Here is a 23,202-nt window from a genome sequence, read left to right as displayed (position 1 = left end):
TCTCTGTACAAACCTTCCAGAAACAGGTCAGGACACTGGCTGATCAGAATTGATCTTGCTGTCTCCTTAAGGACTAGTGTAACCTGATGACTTTCATTCTGGATACTGAAAAAATATCCCTCCACTAATCCTTTCCTAGCCAGGCATGCTTGCTAAGGGGATATTACTATTTAGGTTCACATCAGAACTCTTTTCTAAGTGAAGTAAATAGAGAAAAACTCGTTCTTATGTCAGGTGGGATTAACTATAGAAGCAGGATATAAAATGTAAAACATACAGATCTGAATTCCCTAGATAACTGGCCTTTTAGACACAATTGTGGTAGAATTGATCCATCTTAAGACATTTTTTAGATTGGGAGCGAATCAGGACCTCTTTATAAACTTTTCAACCGGTATTCCTCACACCAACCCCCAAGCAGTTGGTCACTTCCCTTGATTTACTCACAAAATTGGTCATAAGAATAAAGAAGATATCAAGACAATTTGAGGGTAAAGGGTGGCATGCTGGAAGATTTTAAGGAAAAAGTATATAAATTTTATGTGGGAAAATAGAGGGCAAGATAGAGTTTCCAAGAGTCTGGAGAGAAGTGAGTTGTTACTTTGGGGATAAAACGCACTGTTTTAGAAAGCATTTGGCCTAGAAATGTTGGATAGGTTAATGGTGAAAACAGAGTGCGAAAGATTAAATTTGAGATGTTTCAAGGCCAAATCCAAAATCCTTCAACATCAAGCAAGTAAATTCCTTTTTTGTTTAACTCTTCATTTTCCCTGTGAGTAGCTCAGTCATGTAGTCTTGTATTTCCCCACTATCTCTTTTTCCTCTTTGCATTTCTGACCCTTCTTTCCCCTTACCTATCTTGATCTTCTCTGATTATGGCATTTTAGAAAACTCTGGTAAGCCGTATACTTGAGAGATCCAGCCATTAAGATCTCTAATGTTCAGAGCGCTTCCTCTGCCGTGGGCTGAAGTTTCAGTTTGCTGGACTTCCTCGCAGCGCAGCAGGAATGACATGTCATTAAAATTGAACACAGAGGGCCTGAAGGTGCTTTGACTGATGTGTGTGTCTGGGCTTTGTTACTTAAGAAATCCAGAAGTTGAAAAGCCGCCATTCTCATATTTAGCGTTCTCGGAGAAGCCAGCCTTTGAGGCTGCTGCCTGCTCTAGCTGAGGAAGTGACACCAGCAGGTTTGTGGGTTTTGCCCCTGAGCATGTCCCCCAAGAGCCTCCCTTTATTCCTAGAAGCTGGCAGGCTTTCTTTTCCTCCTCCAAGTGGCAACCCAAATTCTCAGTTGAAAGTGAATCTTTGCCCCTGGCCCCTCTCCAGCATTCCTGGCTGGGCGAACAGGGATTTGGAATGTCAGAAAATAGAAGAGGGGAGGGGAAAAGATGTGTGTGTGCCTGTGAGTGTTTATATGTAAAAGCAGCTTTGTCTGGGAGGACTCGGGGAAACTTGGCTTCCTCAGACTGCTTCCTTCTCATAGACTCTTGGTTCCTTACTTGTGTTTTTTGTTTTTTGTTTTTCTGAGTTGTTTAACCTGCATTTATTACGGAGGTTCCAAACCCCTTCCAGCCCAGTGGAGTCAAGCTAAGGGAAGACAGCATGACCTCCAGAGGATTTGTCTTTCTTCCTCTGGATGAAGTGACGGTAGTTGTTCCCAGTCTCATCTCCGGCAGAATCCAAGGTCGTCTTTCCTCTGGGATTTAATCTGGTGTCATCGGGAGCCTAGACTCAGGTTTTGAGTTACAAGTCTCAGTAAGAAGTGTCCTTTTGGGAGAATCAAGGACTGAAACTAGGCATAAAAGGTGTGGCTCAGCACAGTACCCTCCACCGAAAGCTGACAGTCCTGAGCACCTGTGATCGAAGCTGAGTTGAAAGTATTGATGGAACACGCCTCTCAGACTCTGTCTGACTGTGGACTGGTTCAGAGCTCAAGACTGTAATTTACAGGGTGGCTTTTATCCTTTGTTTAGTTCTATCCAAAGTCTTCTTGCATCCACTCCAAAGGAGATTGCTGTGAGGGTAACCTACAAGGGCAGTTTTCCAGCTTTGCGTGAAGAATCCAGTGGTTGAGTGTCTGTCTGCATCTTGAGGAACCATGTCCTCTTTATATACCCGAAGTAAAGAATTCACTCGGAATAGGAAATCTCAGTCTGATTCTCCCCCAGCATCTCCCTCCCCGACTGCCAAGACATTCCGAGTAAGCAGCATTTTTTATTTACGTATGTTCATAGTTGTGTCAATGGTGGAGATTTATATGTATAAAACTTGGGGAGTTAGGTTTAGAGCAAAGGCATTTCAGAGCATATGGGAATCAGTAAAGGAAAAATAGAAAATTTGTAAGACCCTGTTAGCTGCTCTGCAAGAGGTTACGGTTCATAATACTTAATGTAGTCTTAAGTAAAAGCAGACTTAAATATGTCAGACTACAGTTTCTGTCTTTTAGCTTTTATCTGTCAGTTGTAAACTGCTCGACAGTAAGATTTTAGAGTCCTTGTCACTATATCTTTTGGGGCTTTTCTTAATTTCTGTAGCTATATCTGGTTGCTCTTTCCTGTGTTTTATGGATTAATACTATGTTTCAAGAGAAAAAGCTTCCAAATGGCCAAGAAACTATATACATTAAACTTCAATTATGTACAAGCTCCACACATACGCTTGTGGAGGCGAGGGTATGAGAGTATGCCCTTTGCCTCTGTGTGCCTGTGAGTGATAGAGAGAAAACACTAAATGGCCAGGGAGTTGTGGACACTTGGAGTTTTATTCCTCAGTTACCATCAGGAAATTTCGTGCTTAAAAAGTCAAAGAAATAACTGGCTTTTGGCAGCCAGCTGTAGGAAGTGTTGGTGATGACCCAGGCAAACCCATTGGAGACTTTCCTCCGTTTTATCAGTGTTTCTGATGAAGTGATTTGCATCTGGGCATTTGCACTTGATTTGGTGTCTTCCCCTGTAGGAAGCAGACAGAAGCAGGAAGTGCTACCAATAGCAAGTGATGAGAAGCCCCAGTGGGCATATTAGGTAGTAGACGGGCAGCTCCTTGTTAGGGAACACAAGACTGTGCTACACCGGGTGTACAGAGAAGGGAGAGGGGCAGTCACAGCTTCCTTACTTGGGGAGCTGTGGGGACAGAATCTGCAAGACACCTGAATAGACCATCACATTTCTTTTATGTCACTTTACTTTCATTTTCAGTGGCGTTCTCATAGTGTAAAGTACCATGGGGTGGAATTTGGTATGTGGCATGTTGGTCTAGGACATGAGCCAGGGATGTTCAGTTACCGGAGTACCAAAAGGGTTTTGTTGTAAAGCTGTGTCATTTGCAAGTTGTTTTTGTGAGAGGGCGAAGAGGGCCTTTTGTGAGAGGACAGTGTATGTCCGCAGTCACCGAGTTCTGGGGGCATTTCTTCAGCTCAGGCCGGTGCCTTCCTTACCTGAGGAGCCGCAGAAGGCCGCCCCTAGCAGCAGCTGCTGGGTATTTTTTGGTGACTGCCAACCAATGGAGGTCCACGGAGTGGAGTACTTTCACTTCAGTCGCTGTTTCCCTCTATTCCCTTCCCTCTTATCATATGCAGTCATACCTTCTGGTGGAAAGGACCCCCTGTTAGCATTTGCCGTACCCACAGTTCTCAGGGCACGTGGGACACCTGGGGAGCAGTCAGCAAGATCTGTCTGGTGAGACCCCCACCGTTCCCATTCTGCCTGAAGGCATTTCCCCCCCCAGAGTGAGTACTGTTTGCTTGTTTCCGTCCTAACAGCTGCCATCCACTCTTCCCACCCCCGCTCCACCCCACCCCCTCCCCGTCTCTGACCTCTTAGACAGAGGTCACAGTGGGAGAGAACTTGAGAATTCGGATTACAGGAAACCCAAACGCGGATGGTTTTAATGAGAGGCTGCTTCCCAGTTCTGGTGGTCAGTGGTGTGGATTCCCACAGGAGCATCAGCTTATTCTAACCAACTTCCAGTGTCCACAGGGCTCGAGATTGTACTGTAGTGGTGCCTAAAGAGGCACAAAATGTAAGACTAATTTGCATGCTGTTGACACTAGAAAAGGTTATAAAACTAAGATTTATCTACTAAGATTCTCCTATAGCCTAGTTTCCTCTCATGTTCTAAGGAGGGTGCTCTTTTAGAAACTGGTTTTAGGTGCCTTTAACAACTAGTGTGGTGGTGGTGGTGGTGTGCTTATATGCTTTCTGAGGCCTGGTTGTTACTGGTCGCTGCTTAAAGAGGTATAGGGATTAACATTTCTGTGATACAGGCATCGCTGGAGTATGGAGGTGGGGCAGTGTTCCAAACAGTCTAATATCAGTAAAAACAAGCGTCATATCCATAGTACCTAACATGTACCAGGCTCTTCACCTTCATTACCTCACTTGTTCTTCCATCACCCTGCAAGGCAGGTTCTGCAATCCCCATTTTACATGTGAGGAAACTGAGATGCAAAGAAGAGGAGTGGCTTTCTCACATCCCTCAGCTACTAAGCAGCAGTCAGGTCTCTGATTCCAAAACCCACCTTCATCATCAACACTGGAGTACATCTCAAATGTATCTGAAGGTCACGGACATGCTGGGGTCAAAGATGACAGTTAAGAAAACTTGGGCAGCTGTGGGAACCCATATTCAGATATCATGGGAACACGGGAAACTGAAAATACAGGAAGGTGGATGGCTGTGTCTACAGACCAGAGGGGAGGGAATTGACAGGAGGTACTCAATCTCCCACCCTAATTCTCACATCCCAGCCAGAGCATATAAAACCACGGACCGCAGAAAGCCAGAGATCCTGTGGGCTACAGGGCCTTCAGATTTCTCTTAGGGTGGAAGAGCTCGGGCCTTCTGCAGTAAGGGTGCCCAGGAGTGTCTGTGTGCACCTCAGCGTGGGGGGCAGAACAGCTCTCACTCTCTGCATCCAAACCTCTGTGGCTTGTATGCATAGGATTTTCTACCTGCGGCTGCACAGAGTTAGAGGTGGACCCTCTGGAGACGACATTCTTCAAAACAGAAAAATGAAATTTTGAGGCTGGAGTATAAAAGCTTATGATTCTTTCTTAGTATAGCTAGAGGAGTTAAATATTAAATGCTTCCATATAAGGAAATGTCCTCAAAGGGAATTTTTAAATGATGGCTATTCACTTGGGGAGAATATTTTGGACACCTTGCTCTTAGTCAAATGTTCAAGAAACAGTATGGGCAAACTGTAAACAGCAACTCAAACAGTTACTATTTTTAACTTGAGAAAAAGGATGATTTGTCAATGACTAGAAAACAAACTATCTTATCATACCTTTATTTTTAAACTCCCAACATCTGTTACTTTTAATATTATGTAATTCAGTGTTCCTGTACTTGGTAAACCTAGGACCCTTTTTAATAATGTAAAAATCTAATGCTTGCCTAGCGATTGTGCAATTAATATGCCCCCTAATGAAAGATCACTTACATGCAGAAGATAGTGTGTGTCTTCACCAGCCAAGATTTTTGTTTACTTTCTCTAGCTTGTATTTCAAAAAATAATATCTTTCATTTTCTGAACTCAAAATTATACTACTAATCATGTCTTTTTACAAATACACTCCTCTTTTCCATAGGAAAATATCCCAGGTCCATCCTGATCCCCCCACTAAAATGGCTATTATAAGTGGTAAGCCCCTAATATTGCTGTTTTGGTCTCTGTTGACCCTTAATAGTGAAATAATTTTGTAAACAGTTTTTTGGCTTTCCCATTAGGTTCACACTAGTTCAACATCTTTGTCTCTAAAAATTAGGGCGCTCCCTGAATAACAGTTCATCTCTGATTTCTTAGAGAAAGCAAAACAACTTCCAGATTCACTTTCATTTCTAATGGGAACCGCACCAGGTATTTATGAGAATTTGAAAACTTAGCCTCTGTTCTCACAGTCTAGTCTACTGCATGAGGTGCCAGGTTCAAACAACTGTAGAAAAGCTTGCTTTGGACATTATTTTCCAACCTAAAAAAAAATGATAATACTCAACTATGAGCATATTAGACATCTCCAGCTCTTGCTTTTTCATCAGTCTACATGTTACTGGGTCTTGAGTTTACAAATTATATTAACTTAAAAACTAGTCAGTTTAAATGGTTTAGCACTTTTAAATAATCCTAAAAGCAAGAACCAGGTAATCATTGGTCAATATTCTTGAATTATTATTTGCTAATTTAACAAAATGTTTTTTAGTATAGGCCCAAAGATTGCAAAATACTAAAGAATGTCCAAATTGTAGTGCTTAGGTGATATTTATTATACTGAATAGTCTTGAAGTGAGTGGGTCATCAGTGAATCCCTGGGAATCTTTTAATCAGACAGATTTTCATTGACTTGATTGGTACTTGTGATAATAGAATTTGACATGCATCTTTAACTAAGATCAGCAGCATTTTTCCATTTAATCTAGATTGCTACTCCTTCAGGGCTAATGTCTCAACAGAAAATAAAAGGATTTCAATGTTTTTCACCCCAGCCATTAATGTAAATAAAGGGAACAAATAACTAATGTGTTTTGTTTTGTAACCAGCTCTACAAACAAATCAGAACATGTGATAAACAGTTGGGTAATAAAGGATAGCTGTTTTCATGAGAGTGCCTCTCGTGGCAACTTAGGTTGACAGGCAGCGTTGTGCCCCTTAGCCTTCCAGGCTGTTGATAACCACTCTGTGTGCCCTTCCTGCGCTCCTGGGGCAAGCACCAAGCAGTTCTTCACCGTGTTATCTCAGCCTTTGCACCTCTCATACTGCATCGGGGAGCTACCAACCTGGAATTCATTTTTTACTCCACTGTATAGCCCATTGTCACGGAATGAGGAACATTTGTCTAGGTGAATGACACTAATTAAGGGTGCAATCTGTTACCCATTTTTTTCTCTCTAATTAAAACCATTTGTATATCAGGTTTTTTTTTAATGCCCTCAGGAAGAGTTAATAAGCAGTAATTCTTTAGCCCAAGGAATCTTCTAAGAGAGAGGAGTAGAACCCACAGAAATGAAAGCAGTTTCCCAGTTTGGAGCCATTGCACGAATCCGAGATGGATGGTGGACTCGTTAACACATGTCCTGCGTAAAGCTGACTGGTTAGCACCTGAAGTCATGGTTCGCTGGACAGAGGCGCTGGGAGTTCCGGAGGCATCAGTTCTTTCTTGGAGTTCCCACGTGATACAAGTCCGCAAAGATGCAAACCCTTCCTTGCCCATGGCCCTCTGATTTTCTGGTTCTGTGATAAAGGTTTGTCAAAGCCACCTACCCTACTTCAAATCCTCCCACAGTTTACATTCCATGAGCATTTGCTAAGTTAGTAGACACTGGAATTCAGAAATGAAAGACATAGCCTCTACCCTCAAGGAATGGACAGTCTAAGTGGAGAGGTAAAAAAAGAAAATCAAGAGTTACAACAAAGGGAGGTGAATTTTCTAAAAAAGATACATAGGTATAGGGTTTTTTATGTTTTGGGAGATCAGTCAAGTGGGACATGCATTAGTCTGATGTTTAAAAAACAGTAGGAGCTAGGTGGGCAAAAAAGGAGACAGTGCAGTTGGTGGGAACGTAAATTGGCCCAGACTCTATGGAAAGCAGTGTGGAGGTCCCTCAAAAAATTAAAAATAGAAATACCATATGACCCAGTAATTCTACTCGAGGAAAACAGAATCACTGATCCCCTATGTTTATTGCCACATTATTTACCATAGCGAAGATGGAAGCAACCAAAATGTCCATCAATAGATGAATGGATAAAGAAGATGATACGTACGTGAAATGGAATATTATTCAGTAATAAAGAAGAAAGAAATCTTGCATTTGCGACAACATGGGTGGAGGTAGAGGGTATTATTTTAAGTGAAATAAGCCAGGTGGAGAAAGACAAATACCATATGATTTCACTTATATGTGGAATCTAAAATAAAACAAAACTAGCTAAACAGAAATAGACTTATAGACACTATGAAATGACTAGTGATTACCATGGGGGAAGGGGTGGGAAGTGGGTGAAATAATAGGTGAAGGGGATAAAGAGGCACAAAATCTCAATCATAATATAAATTAGTCATGGGAGTGAAAGTACAGTTTAGAGAATATAGTCAATAGTTCTGTAACATCTTTCCATTCTGACAGATAGTAACTACACTAGTGGAGTGAGCATTTAGTAATGTAGATAACTGTCAAATCACTATTTTGTATACTTGAAACCAGTATAATATTGTATATCAACTATACTTAAATTAAAAAAGGAAACAGTGCATTACAAAGGTGGGAAAAATGAGTGAGAAAGTGTAGTATTATTTTGAGAGCTGGAATAAAAGACTGATTTAGGAGTAAAACAGGAAATGAAGCTGGAGACACATTAGGGGCCAGGTCACGTGGGGCTTAGTATATCATTCTAAGGATTTGGGGAGTTATCCCTTAGATGAGGGATTGAAAAGTTGAGGTGAAGTTGCTGCAATCAGAATTGCTTATTGGAGAAATATCTCTGGTTGCTGCTGAGGCTGGACTGTAGAGGGAGCGTCTTGGGAATATAAGGTCAGTTGGCCTTGACTGCAGCATTCTAGGTGAGAAGTCCTAAAGACCTGGGCAGAGAAGCATCCACTGTTTAGAAGGTAGAATTGACAAGACTTGGGGATTGATAGAATGGGGACAGGGATGAGCCTGGGAGAGGGCAGAGTCAAGATTGACTCCAAGGTCTCTGGTTTAGATGACTAGGTAGAAAATGACATGATGAAACATGGTTGGCACAGGAGGCAGAAAGGCCGTTGAGTGGGGAAGTGGTTTCGCTTCTAGATATGCTGAGTTAGAGGTACTTTGGGACATTCAGATAGTGATATCTAGAAAGTAGTGGGTCTGAACTTCAGGAGAAAATTATGGGCTGAAAACACTGATATTTATGACTAAGCCATGGTAGTGTTGAGGTTGTCTAGGGAGTAGTGTGAATAAAAAGCTGAGAATAAAACCTTGGGGAAATAACAACGAGTAGGAGGGGCGCTGCCGCTCCCAGTGGCCTCCCTGTCCTGTTGCCACTGGCACCTTGTGAAGGGGACAGAACGTCTCTTGCGTGTCTGCTCAGAGGTATTAGAGGCAATTTTATGTTACAGCAACAAGCTTCAGTTCTCAAAGAATCCAGAAATGTAGGAGGTCAGTTTAAGGCCAGATGAGTTAGGAGTTTAGGGTTCTAGTTTTATTCGCATAGCCAGCTGTGCAACCAGGGATGGTTTTTCAAACCTGAAAAAATTCTGAGATTATTCATAATACTTTTTTCTTTCTTTTTCTCAATCTCATAATGCTTGGGTGCGCTGACAATTATAGTAGAAGACTAAAGGGCAACGACTGGAATTGGCTTTCACCTGCCTTTTATTCTTTTTCAGCCCCTTTTAGTTTTGTTCTTAAGTTGTTTATTATGCAGTGGGTGGTGGTTATCCACAACTGGGGTCTTAATTCTCATCACAGTCCCAAACTTGGCAGCCTTCTTTGGTTACACGATGTAGGGAGTTCTACCAGGGAGAGATTAGATCAAGGTACTAAAAGTGTGTGTGGACTTTCACATCTTCATGGTTCATTATGAAAGCAACATTTTCAAATAGGAGTTGTCACATCATTGTATTGGTTTCCAAAATCAACTTCATTTGGTTGGTAATTTGGCAGAGAGTATAACTATAGAGGCAGTAAAATAACAACCCTCAATGTCTGTAGGTTAGGAAAGATAAATAGGAATTAACCTGGGTAATTAAAATCTACAAATAATCAAAACCCTTTCTTTACTTGAGTGCCAAGGAATTTGTTTGAGCTTATTCCTCTTGAGCCACCAAGCAATGGCAGAGCCAAAGGACTAAAGAGGGAGAGGAGAGAGATTGAAAAACAGAGAAATCTGTAGTAATATCAGTAGCTAATATCTGTAGCACATTTACTATATGCCAGGTGCTATACTGAGCACTTAGATTTGTTGTCTCATTTAGTGTTTTTTATAATCTTATACAGCCAGTACTGTTTCCCCCATTTTACCAATGAGGACATTGAGGCAGAGAGAAATAATTATCTAAGATCACATAACAAGTGAATGCTGGAGCCAGCAGCCAGGCTCCAACTTCGCCAGTAAGCTGTATAATCAATCCAGTGAAGCTGCTGTGTCTCCATCCAATAGCTCCTGAATTGTTGCTGACATCCCTGACTACTAAATCCATTTTGAAAAGAAAGATGGTGACAGTAAAACCTATTTTAAAGGAGGGAAAGTTCACAGAATAATTTAGGAAGAAACTCTGAGCTTTGGGGAAAGTAAAAATATATGTTAAATGTAAAAAACGTGACCCATGTGTTAGAACCACAGGTTTGGAGCTACTCGTTCTTCTCGGTCTTCTCATCATAGATGGCGTGCGGCATGTGCGACGCTGGACAGAGCATGTGCCTCAGTCTGCATATGTATTGATGGATCGTAAGAGTTAATAAATTATCTTTAAATATAAAATGGCTTGCCTTAGATGTCTTAGGGAGGCCTTAGTATAGTCATTTATTTCCTTCTACAATAAGTATGTTTTGTGAGTTCCAAAAAAATCTAGAAATTGCTTAGAAGCTGGGAATATCCACAAAGAACAGATACAGCCCTGCATAGAAAATAAGAGCTGTATTTTAGGTAACATGGTCTATGGATATTACAATAGATGAGTCTACTTCTAAAATTTAATAAACAATTGTTTATCTTTTCAAATATATTGAGAAGAGGTACTAGAATATGTCAGGTGACATTACATGCAATACCAGATTCTAGGGTAGTCTCAATCTAGCAATGAGATGTTTCAGAAATATAAACTGAGTACTATATTTCTTGACTTTCCTGTTGGTTTTTTGTTCCTTATGTATTAACTAAATACTAAAGACAAATCAATGAGTATAATATGATGAAGTTATATGTAATTTTAATACTTTAAAACTAAATTTTGCTTGGCAGTATGCTCTCACACACATAGGCCTACTCGCGTGGATGCACAGTTTTTCCCAACATAAGTCAATACTTTCAACATTATTCCAGTTCTGAATGTGTGTGATCATCCCGCTGCCCCTGATCGGCCGTATACTCATACTGTGGATACTTCTTATTTTGAGGATGTTTTAGAAAAACTAGACCATGTTTTTTTTTATTGAAGTGTCATTGATATACAATCTTATATTGGTTTCAAATATACAGCACAGTGGTTTGTTACCCATATTACTAAATTGTTACCCCCACTAGTGCAGTTACTATCTGTCAACACAGGAAGATGTTACAGAACCATTGGCTATATTCTCCATGCTGAATTACCATCTCTGCCGCCAACTTATATTATGATTGAGAATTTTTGTGCCCCTTTATCCCCTTCACTCTCTGCACCCACCCACCCCAACTCCTCCCCTGTGGTAACCATCAGTCACTTCTCAATGTCTATGAGTCTATCTACTGCAGTTTTATTCCTTCTGTTTTGCTTTGTTTTTATAGTCCACAAATAAGAGAAATCACATGGCATTTTTCTTTCTCCACTTGGCTTATTTCAGTGAGCATAATACCCTCTAGATCCATCCGTGTTGTTGAAAATAGCAGGATTTCTTTTTTCATGGCTGAATAATACTCCATTATGGATATGGACCACCTCTTCTTCATCCATTGAACACTTTGTTTGCTTCCATGTCTTGGCCATTGTGAATAATCTGACAATAAATCAGGATGCATATAAATCGGGGATTTTGTTTTCCTTGGGTAAATTCCCCAAAGTGGAATTACTGGGTCATATGGTATTCCTATTTTTAGTTTTTGAGGACCCTCCATACTGCTTTCCACAGTGGCTGCACCAGTTCCCATTCCCACCAGCAGTGTAGGGGCTCCCATTTCTCCATGTCCCTGCCAACACTTGTGGTTTCTTGCCTTCCAGATAGTGGCCGTTCTAACTGGTGTGAGGTGGTATCTCACTGTGGTTTTGATTTCCATTTCCCTGATGATTAGCCATGTGGAGCATCTCTTCATGTGCCTGTTGGCCATCAGTATTTCATCTCTGGAAAAATACCTGTTTAGGTCCTCTACTCATTTTTTAATTGGGTTTTTTGTTTTTTTGGTGTTGAGGTGTATGAATTCTTTATGTATTTTGGATGTTAACCCCTTATTAGATTAATCACTTAAAATATATATTCTCCCATACTGTGGGCTGCCTCTTTGTCTGCTGATGGTGTCCTTTGCTGTACAGAAGTTTTTTAGTTTGATGTAGTCCCACTTGTTCATTCTGATTTTGTTTCCCATGCCCAGGGAGATGTGTCCAGGAAAAAATTAATCATACTTATACTTACGTTCTTCTAAGACTTTTATGGTTTCATGGCTTACATTTAGGTCTTTGATCCGCTTCAAATTTACTTTTGTATGTGGAGTTATACAGTAATCCAGTTTCATTCTCTTACATGTAACAGTCCAGTTTTCCCAACACCAGTTGTTGAAGAGGCTGTCTTTTCCCCATTGTATATTCATGGCTACTCTGTTGTACATTAATAGACCATATATGTGCAGGTTTATATCTGGGCTTTCTATTCCATTCCATTGATCTATACTTCTGTTCTTATGCCATACTGTTTTGATTACTGGACCTTTGTAATATAACTTGCAGTCAGGGAGTATAATGCCCCCAGCTTTGTTCTTCTTTCTCAGGATTGCTTTGGCTATTCAGGGTCTTTTGTGGTTCCATATGAATTTTTGAATTAGTTGCTTTATTTCATTGAAAAATGCTATTGGTAGTTTGATAGAGATTGCATTGAATCTGTAAATTGCACTGGGCAGTATGGCCATTTTGACAATATTAATTCTTCCTATCCATGAGCACAGGATAGATTTCCATTTCTTTGTGTCTTTTTTAATTTCTCTCATGAGTTGTAGGTTTCAAAATACAGGTCTTTCACCTCGTTGGTTAGGTTTATTCCTAGGTGTTTTATTCTTTTGAGGCAATTGTAAATGGAATTGTTTTCCTGATTTCTCATTCTGCTAGCTCACTGATAGTATATAGGAATGCAACAGATTTTTGTGTATTAATTTTGTATCCTGCAGCTTTGCTGAACCCAGTTATTAGTTCTAATAGTTTTTTGGTGGAGCCCTTAGAGTTTTCTGTATATAATATCATGTCACCTACAAATATTGACAGTTAAACTTCTTCTTTACCAATTTGAATGCCTCTTATCTCTTTATCTTGTCTGACTGCCATTACTAGGACCTCCAGTAATATGTCGGATAAAAGTGGTGAGAGTGGACATCCTTGTCTTGTTCCTTAAAGGAAAAGCTTTCAGCTTTTTGCTATTGAATATGATGTTAGCTGTGGGTTTGCTGTATACGGCCTTTATTATGTTGAGGTACATGCCCTTATATCCATTTTGTTGAGAGTTTTTATCATGAATAGATGTTAAAGTTTGTCAAATGCCTTTTCAGCATCTATTGAGATGAATATGTGGTTTTTATCCTCCTTTTTTGTTAATGTGGTTAATGATATTTATTGATTTCTGAATATTATACCATCTTTGCATCCCTGGAGTGAGTCCCACTTGGTTGTGATGGATGATCCTTTTGATATTTTTTAGTTCAGTTTGCTAATATTTTGTTGGGGATTTTGCATCTGTGTTTATCACAGATACTGGTCTAAAACATTCTTTTTTTGTAGTATCTTTGTCTGATTTTTGGTATTAGACTGATGCTGGCTTCATAGAATGAGTTGGAACTATTCCCTCCCCTTCTACCTTTTGGAATACTTTAAGAAGGACGGGTATTAGCTCTTCTTTAAATGTTTGGTAGAATTCAGCTGTGAATCCATCTCTTCCTGGATTTTTATTTGTTGGGAGTTTTTTGATTACCAATTCAATTTCATTGCTGGAATTGGTCTCTTCAGATTTTCTGTTCCTTCCTGGGTCAGTCTTGGAAGGTTGTATTTTTCCAGGAATTTGGCTGTTTCTTCTAGGTTGTCCAATCTATTGGCATACAATTTTTCATAGAATTCTCTAACAGCTCTTTGTATTTCCGTGGTATCCATTGTGACTATTCCTTTTTCTGTTCTGATTTCATATGGTACTTTCTCTTTTCCTTGGTAAGTCTGACTAGGGGGTTATGTATTTTGTTTATTTTCTCAAAGAACCAGCCCTTAGTTTTATTGATTTTTTCTATTATGATTTTTCTATTGATTTTATTCTTCTCTATTATGTTTATTTCTGCTTTGCTCTTTATTATGTCCATCTTTCTGCTAACTCTGGGTTTTGGTTGCTCTTCATTTTCTAGTTTCTTTAATGATGAGCTTATATTGTTTGTTTGGGATTGTTCTTGTTTCTTGAGGTAAGCCTGTATTCTATGTACTTCCCTCTTAGAACTGCTTTTGTGGTGTCCTACAAATTTTAGACTATTGTATTTTCATTTTCATTTGTTTCCATGTATTGGCTTGTTTGTGCTTTGATTTGTTCATTGATCCATTGATTTAGAAGCATGTTGTTTAGTCTCTGTGTGTGTAGGCCTCTGTTTTCTTTATGTAATTTATTTCTAGTTTCATACTATTGTAGTCTGAGAAGTTGCTTGATACAATCTCTATCTTTTTAATTTATTGAGGCACTTTTTATGGCCTAGTATATAATCTATTCTGGAGAATGTTCTATGTACCCTTGAGAAAAAATGTGTATCCTGCTTTTGGATGGAGTGTTCTCTAGATACCTGTTAAGTCCATCTGATCTAATGTGTTGTTCAGTGCCTCTGTGTCCTTATTTATTTTCTGTCTGGTTGATCTGTTGATGTGAGTGGTACATTAAAGTCTCCTAAAATGAATGACTAGCAGTCTATTTACCCCTTTAATTCTGTTAGTGTTTGTTTTGTTTGTTTTACATATGTAGGTGCTCCTATGGCGGGTATGTAATAGATATTTATAATGGTTCTATCCTCTTGTTGGTCTGACCCCTTTATCATTATGTAACGTCCTTCTTTGTCTCTTGTTACTTTCTTTGTTTGAAGTCTATTTTATGTGATAAAAGCACTGCTACTCCTGCTTTTCTCTCCCTATTATTTGCATGAAATGTCTTTTTCCGTCCCTTCACTTTCAGTCTGTGTATGTCTTTGGGTCTGAAATGAGTCTCTCGTAGGCAGCATACAGATGGTCTTGTTTCTTTATGCTTTGTGCCACTCGGTGTCTTTTGATTGGTGCATTCAGTCCATTTACATTTAAGGTAATTGTTGATAGGTATGTACTTATTGCCATTTTATTGTTTTCTGGTTTTTGTAGTTCCACTCTGTTCCTTTCTACCTCTCTTATACTCTTCTCTTATTATGTGATGGGTTTCTTTAGTGCTGTAATTGGGTTTCTCTTTTTGAATTATTTGTGTATCTATTTTAGACTTTAGGTTTGTGTTTGCTATAAGGTTAAATGACAGCTTCCTGTCTATGTAACAGTCTATACTAAGTTGATGATCACTGCATTTCAAACACAGTCTAAAGGTACTTCTTTTTTCCTCCTTCCTTCTTCTCACTTTATGGATTAGATGTCATCATCTGCACTTCCTGTGTGTCCGTTGACTGATTTGTTTGTAGTTAACTACCTTTGTTGCTTAAACTTCGTACTTGCTTGGTAAGTAATCGGTCCACTACGCATACTGTGGGTTTATTTTTACTTCTGAAAACTATTTAAGCTTAGGAACATTTCCATCTACAGAAGTCCTTTAACATATCCCGTAATGCCAGTTTAGTGGTTTTGAATTCCTTCAGCCTTCATTTATCTGGGAAATGTTTAGTCTCTCCTTCAAATTTGAATGATAATCTTTCCGGATAGAGGATTCTTGGTTGAAGATTTTTTTTCCCCCTTCAATACATTAAATATTTCATGCCCTTCCCTTCTGGCCTGTAAAGTTTCTGCTGAGAACAGACCATGCTTTTTGTTAGAGGGGGATTCTTGCGGTAATTGGAATTTCTAAAATGGCTCCCCAGAGACATCCCGGCCTGATATCGAAGCCCGAAAACATGATGAGATGGTTCTCCCAGGATTATGTTATATGGCACAACTGGCCTTAAGATAGGGAGACTTTTTCCAGGTATACCTGATCTAATCACAGAAACCCTTAAAAGCAGAGAACTTCCTCACTGACAACAGAAGTGGAAATCAGAGAAATTTGAAGTGTGGAAAGGGCTCAGTGCACCTTTGCTGTCACAAGATGGAAGGGGCCTTGTAAGAAGAAATGAGGGCACCTCTACCAACAGTGAGCCACTGGCAGCTGGCAGCTAGTAAGGAAACGGGACCTAGGGCCTACAGCCACAAGAAAATGATTCTGCCAACAACCTGAATGAGCTTAAAAGCAGATTCTTCCCCAGAGCCTCTAGCTAAGAGCCTACCCAGCAGACACCTTGATTTCTGCTTGGTGAGAAGTGAGCAGGGAACCCAGTACCGCCATGCTGGGACTCTGGCCTGCAAAACTGTGAGATACTAAGTGGACATTTTGAGCCACTAAGTTTTATGGTAATTTGTTACGGCAGGAATATAAAACTGATACAAGTGAAAATTTCATGATATTAAGGAAAAATGAATTTTGTAGATGTGGTTAAAAAAAAAAAACACTTGACATAGGCCTCATCCTCACTGTCTTTTACTTTTCATAAATCTTGAAAGTTTTTATTTCACCCCCCACATGTATTTCCAAATTGTGTAGGATTCCTAAATATATTCATGGACCAGTATATATAAACTCAAAAAGATCCATTTCAAAGCTAGAGACTTGTAGACTTAAGTTTCCCAAGAACCCCATCTGGTTGAGTTATGAAAGTAGACTTCCCTGAAGGTAGAAGGCTAGAGAACCTTTGTCTTTCTTAGACATGTATAGGAAAACAGAATAAGTCTTAAACTCAAAAGGTTATCAAATTATATTCCTTTTCAATTAAGTCAGACAACAATTAGGTTTGCAGTAGCCCTAGAAATCTGAAAGGTCCTACTGCAGTCAAACTTACATGATTGGCTTGTTCATCATCAGTCATTCATCTGTGAACCAAAGGGAAAGGCTGGTTCTCTGCAGGCCATCCCAAAATAGCTCAGATTGTTGCCCCTAGCTCTGCTAGTGCACAAGAACGTGATAGAAAATGTTCTTTCTCCTTAGTCCCTCTTCGGGGTAAATGTAAATAAGATAGTTTTTTTCCCATCACTCGTGGGGTCAGGTCCTAACTCCAAAGGAACATAAGTCAAACCCGTTTCGGTCTTGGCAATAGACATGTGATTTGGTCTCATTCCTTTCCCTTGGGCCCAGCTTTTTAGAGCCACAATTTTATTTTAAACTTGGTCAGAAGAGTTTGGTTTTAATTATGTGCCTTTCTGAACTCCCGATAACTTTCAAGTTAAAAGCTTTTGTGGAGATTTTTCTAAGCCAGTCTCTGGTGTTTTGAGAGACCTGCACATTTCACAAATTAAACCCAGCCTGGCTCCTGTCCCTTTCCAAGATTGCCATCTGAATTAATGGTCATCTTCACTCTGTTCTTTTATTAGAAACAGGTCCCAACCAATGAGATTATTATGGGAGAATTTCAAGAGGTATGAAAGAGCCTGCTTCCTGGTTTTGGAGCATTTTAAAAACTATGGTCTATCTAGCTAATCATTCTTTTTATTTCTGTTTTCTGTATTCATATTGGTTTCTGAGCAGCTTTTAGTCTCTTCTGCTTCAGGGTGCTATTCACAATATCTATGGCCCCCAGTTGGGCCATAAAAAGCTGTGAAAGTAATTCCTTTTTTAGCAGTTTCATTTGCTTCAGACACACCAGAGAGGCTCATCTTAATGCCCATCATTCATTTGTCTTCAGTAGAAGTTAAATCAACAGTCTTGAAACACTTATAGAAGTTCCTTCTAAGAATTCTTGACTAGAGCATACGATGTAATACATTTGTATGTTAACCTGCAAATTGGATAGAAGACTCATGCCTTTTCTAAAATATATGATGTTATCATGTCCATATAAGCTATTCAAACCCTACTGAAAGAGTAGAGAAAGAGTAACTGAGCTCTCTCAAGAGAGAGCTTGCAGAGAAAGATGGGGACATTCCCAGAACATAAGTAAAAGGAACCCACATTCCTAGCTTGCAAAAGATCACAGATTTGGCTGGGGTCCCTAAGCCCTGTGTTCTAGAACTTCCCCTTATTTGCTGCCCACTAGGCTGACCTCTTAGAGGCTTCTCTGGGAGAACCTTCAGTGTCCGTTTCCCCAGCCTGTGTACTGTTTCTCTTATAACGTCCCTTCCCGGCTGAGGGTCCCCTGAGACCACTTAGGCGGACTCCCACTCTGCTTTTCCCACTCTCCAGACTCACTCAGTATCTCCCTGAAGGCATGGCAGTGAGCTCATTAGAATGAGAAGCAGTGTCAGGTTAACACTGAACTGTGCTCAGTTTGAGTGACAGCAGGATGAAGAGGAAAAATTGAACTTAAGTCTCCACCAATCCAGCAACTCAGCTCCTTTTACCCAAGAAACCCAAACTTTTCTCTCCCCAAATCTAACCAGCGTTTTTTCATCAAACCCTAGATTATCTAGGATGTCAAGACACCAAACAAAAGGCTGCTTTCTAGAGGTATTCCCCCAGTGAAAGTCAGAAAGTATGATGTAGCAACCTAAGCTGTTTTATCAGAAGCTGGGTAACTGAGCCCTAAATCCTATACTAGCCTATAAAAATACTCTTCTTAGACTGATTTCTGTTACAATGAGAACACCATCTCCTTTAGAAATCCCAGGTGTCCTCTTTTCTTTGGAATGATATTGTTTACATTATAGCCACTTTGTTGCCTGTCCTGCATCTGAATCTTGTTTTGTGAGGTTTATATGCTGCCCTCTAATTGGTTGGGTTGACCTTCCCAGGACACAGCTAGCCCAGCCCTGGAAGGCAACAATAAAATGCCAAGGCTCCCAGAGAGCTCCAACTGTCAGGTAAAAGCTGGGGGAATGTTAGAAGCAGTGAGGAAAGATCAAGGATTGACTTGCAAGTCCTATTTTCTCTGGTATCTGGGTCTAGGTGAATTGTCTACTGTCTTGTCTACTGGATCACTCATCACTTCTACATTTTTATAAAAAATTGAAACAAATTAACATGCTTTTAAAAAATGCTAAACAACAAACTGTGAGATTTGCTTTTAGTTACTCCTGGCAAGCAGAAATAAGAGTGTCATTCATCAGCTTAGGTGGCTATCTTTAGGAAACATCTGCAGTGTGCCTGTAGGGGCAGGAACTGGTGTGGCAATCCCAAGTTTGAGCACCTTTCCCCACATGCTGTCATCTGTGGAAAAATGAATTTAGGCCCCTTGAAAACTATGTGGAACCTGCCTGTTCATATCCAGGAATCTGTGGATTTTTTCTGATTGCTGCTTGGTGGTGCTAACCTATTTTTTTGTGTTTCTAAGTTCTTAAATGTTTGTATTTTATATCAGCCTCCTCCCTGGAGGCCATACTACACATGGCTACACTGTACCGTCACATAATAGAACTTCCTTGGTTGTGATGACAGGGCATAATAGCTTTATAGTACTTTCAGACCATTTGAAATGAAAAGGTTAATTGCATGTCATTTGTATGGGAATAATCAACGGAAATGGTTTGCATGCTTTGAGATATATATATATATCAAATATCAAAGGACTTTGGATGCAGGGAGTTAAGCTCACATGCATATATTATCAGTCTTACCCAACTAATACCTGGTAAAATCCTAATCTCTCTGTCTTAGTGAAAAAAAAAAAAGCTCTTTCTTCACTATAGAGACAACTGCCAGGGCCTACACAGCAGAATTTAAAGCTGATGATATAGCTAAAATCTTACCCAACATTAGATATATACAAAGAAGAAACATTTTCAAGTGAGGTCTGATATTTTAGGAATAACAAAATCAATGAACAGACATGATTTGTCAGTTAAGTTAATCCAGTTTCATCCTGTGTACACCAGGCGGAAGTGGGCTTTTTATTTCAATAGGAGGATGAAAAAGAAGGCACAAGGCAGGCCAGTTTGATTATGAAAGAGTCGTTTTCCATACCTGAGGGAGGTTGTAGAACGCCCATCTTTGGAGAGACTATAAAGTATGGTCCTCCCACATGGATGATAGTTTGAAAAAGGATGTTTTGCCTAGGAGCAGTGAGAGAAAGTAAATGGTCTCCTAAATTACTGTTTCATTCGGTTGCATCTGAGCTGGATTCCCTGTGTCCAGAGTCCTAGATAACCTTGCTACTTTAATGGGAATCAACAACCAATTTAGTATTTTTACAACAAAAAAAAGTGAAAGGAGGAGAAAAGGAATAGGGCAGGAGAGGAACCTGACGTTTTAAGAGAGCACCTCCTTGTAATTTTCGTTTAATTCTTGCCCTTGGTAAGGTCCCATAGCTGGAAGATGTCAGAGCCAAAGTTAGAGCTCAGTCCAGCCATCACATCCCTTCCCAGAATCTTTGGCATGTCATAATTTAGTTTTCCTGGGTTGTGAATTTTAATTCACTCAGATGCCATAAAGGCTAGATCTTATCACAAGGCTGGTGAATGGATATCGCCAACATTCTAACATTTCAGTTTTACTTGAATACACTTGAAGTGTTTTTATGTATTAAGTAATTATTGAGAGGTGATTAAAATTTAGGGCTTTTTGAATAAGAGCTCCTTCAAGAGGCAAAAAACCCTTAATATTGATAAAGTAGTAATTGATAGTGTGGGATATGCATATGATTCTCACTGAAGATCAGTTAAAAAAGTGAGACAGGCAAATTCATAAATTCCAGATTCGCAAATTTTAGAATACTCAACTCTAAGTGTGTGAGAACATTAAAGATGCACCATATACTTTTCCTACTGACTCCCCCATCTCAAATGGGGCGTGTCCTCATGGTGTGGGCAATCCAGTCTGGGGAGGTCTCCTTGCCTGCTAGGTAAGACCTCAACTCGTGGGAGGGTTCTTGACTGATGGGGAAGGAATTCACAAGCCGGTCATGCAAGTACAAGCAAAGAGCAGTTTAAGAAGGCGAAGTACACACTCCAGGAGGGAGTGCAGGCATGCCCCAGAGGTGAACAGCTCATGGGGTTCAGGTTCAGTGGTCTTATAGCTGGAGTTGAAGCAGAGGTGGAATACTCATCAGGTTAGGTGGGGTTTTCTTGGAGTGGGAGGGGATTTCTGGGAAACACCCTCTTTTTGTCTTTTGAGGGTCACTCTCAGAACTGTCCTGGTGCCAAGGGGTGTGATTTTTAGTATACTGATGAGCAGATAAGTACTTTGTGGTGAAGTCAGGGTCACTGCTCCTCCATGTTGGAAGCAGTCAGTTCTGGCAGTTCTGGTGTCTATACCCTCCCTCCCCACATCCCCTGAGAACAGTTTACACGGAATGTTTAGAATACATACAAGCATCTAACTGAATGTAAACACCAGCCAAAGTCCCCAACCCCCACCCTGCTCATGTCTGGCTATCCACCCCCTGTAATACTCACATTAAAAGGCCTTGTTTGATGCAGTGGTGCTTAGTGGGCCTATACAACAGAACCTCCTGGGGCACTTCTCACAGTATGTGTAAGAAGGCCCTACTCTAGACCCTTTGAAAGAGAATCTCCAAAGATTGAGCTTAGAATGTATGAACGCATTTTGAAAAAGCACATGAGAGAATTCTGATGAATATAAACCCTGATTTAGAGAGAATTCCATGGAGAAGAGCCACCTTTTACCAAGATCACCTGCTCAGTCCCTCTTCAGTCAGCTGTGCTGTCACACCGTACTTCCTGTGGACAGCTTTAGGGTGTCGTGTACTGGGCTATCCCACTGTGCTTGCTGACAAACCGCTGGCTCCCAGGGACAGTTCAGTGCTTCAGCAAAGCAGTGGCATTGAGTGACTCCTGGTATTTCAAGGATTCAAGGATTCAGCATTCAGTGTGCAGGGCATTAGGCCCTTGTTTCTCTTTTTCCTGCTTTTGTCTGTCTGAGGATTTTGTTGTTCAAAAGAGGAAATAAGTAAATATATTCAATCAACTGGAGTTTTTACTTGCCTGAGGTCTTTTAAAAAAAGTGAAGAGGGTAAGACATCTATGATTAAAAAAACAAATGTAAAACACGTATATAATAATTTTTTGTTGTTGGTTTACAATGACCATAGGTAACCAAGCTTGCAGTTTGTATCCATAAAACTCCTTTCTTCTGGGACCTCAGAGTTCTTTCTTATTCTTCAAAAATTTTTAACAACATCCTAGGGACCAGGATGGGACTTCCCCTCTCCCCCCAACCCTCACTCTTCTGCTTTCACTAGAGATCTGGGAGAAAGTCAGGCAGTGTCCTGAGTTCTAATATTTGTAAATTGCAGTATTCACTCAGGGTAGGGTTGGGCATTTGTGAACTGAAGGAAATTCATAGAATGGATATTGAGATCCAGAGAGGCTAAACATTGCAAAGAGGCAGTCACTCCTAGAACCCAGCGATGGTTAGTTGCAGGGTGGAGGGGGCAGTTTTTGATCATTTTACATTTTGCTTACTTCCAGTTTAAAAAGACGTCTGAAATCTAGTGAATCATGGAATCCAGAGAAGTGTGAACTAGACCTAAGTAACCTTGTGTGCAGTCATTGAGTTGCTTTTCTTAAGTTGTACCCTGCCTCCAACTGTGAAGTTGAGATATCTGATTGGAAAGTACATTTATAAGTGGAAATAATAATTATTAGTCTCTTGCTAATGCTGGTTTTGTTTTGTTTTGTCTCTTCCTTTCTCTAGCATGAAAGACTTTCTAGGTAAGAACTTTCTCTGTTTATATGCATGCTTAATACTTGTGAGTCAATGCATGTCTAGTTAAACTTAACTTTATATAGTATAGTAGTACTTCTCGCAGCCTGTCCTTCCCTTTCACTTCCACAACCACCACAATTCATACTTTTATTATCTCCCGTGAGAAGTAACACCATAGCTTTTCAACTCACCCTTCCTGCCTCCAGATTCTCCTTCCAGTTCATTTTGTATACTTTTACCACATTAATTTGCTTAGGGCACCAGTGTACAAGGCACTGTGCTAGGGAAACAACATGAGTAAGATACTGTCATGGGGACTGCCGCGGTACAAGGATGTGCAGGAGCTGTGGGCAGAGAGAAGAGGCAGGTAACCCAGGCTGGTGATCCGGGGAAGACTTCATTGGAGAATAGATGCCTGAAGTGAGAGTGAGTTTAAATACTGTCATTTAATAGTGGGTCCAGCACAACTCCTTGTACCTAGATGGTGT

At 40.2% G+C, this 23,202-nt stretch overlaps 1 protein-coding gene across 7 annotated transcripts in view; it reads left to right on the top strand.

The window, feature by feature from the left end:
* The window catches only part of PPP1R12B (protein phosphatase 1 regulatory subunit 12B), a 222,102-nt gene that overhangs the window by 173,080 nt on the left and 25,820 nt on the right, over window positions 1–23,202 (top strand). For 6 of the 7 annotated variants that reach the window (XM_073217141.1, XM_073217144.1, XM_073217143.1 and 3 more), the window contains one exon: window positions 22,703–22,719. In XM_073217141.1, the coding sequence (XP_073073242.1) occupies window positions 22,703–22,719 (17 nt within the window). Of the gene's footprint in view, window positions 1–1,205; window positions 2,202–22,702; window positions 22,720–23,202 lie in introns of those variants that run through there. The other variant, XM_073217148.1, reaches the window with a different exon arrangement.

This window comes from Manis javanica, chromosome 11, assembly GCF_040802235.1.
Source record: "Manis javanica isolate MJ-LG chromosome 11, MJ_LKY, whole genome shotgun sequence".
Lineage (NCBI taxonomy): Eukaryota > Metazoa > Chordata > Mammalia > Pholidota > Manidae > Manis > Manis javanica.
This window is presented reverse-complemented; position numbering and strand designations above follow the sequence as displayed.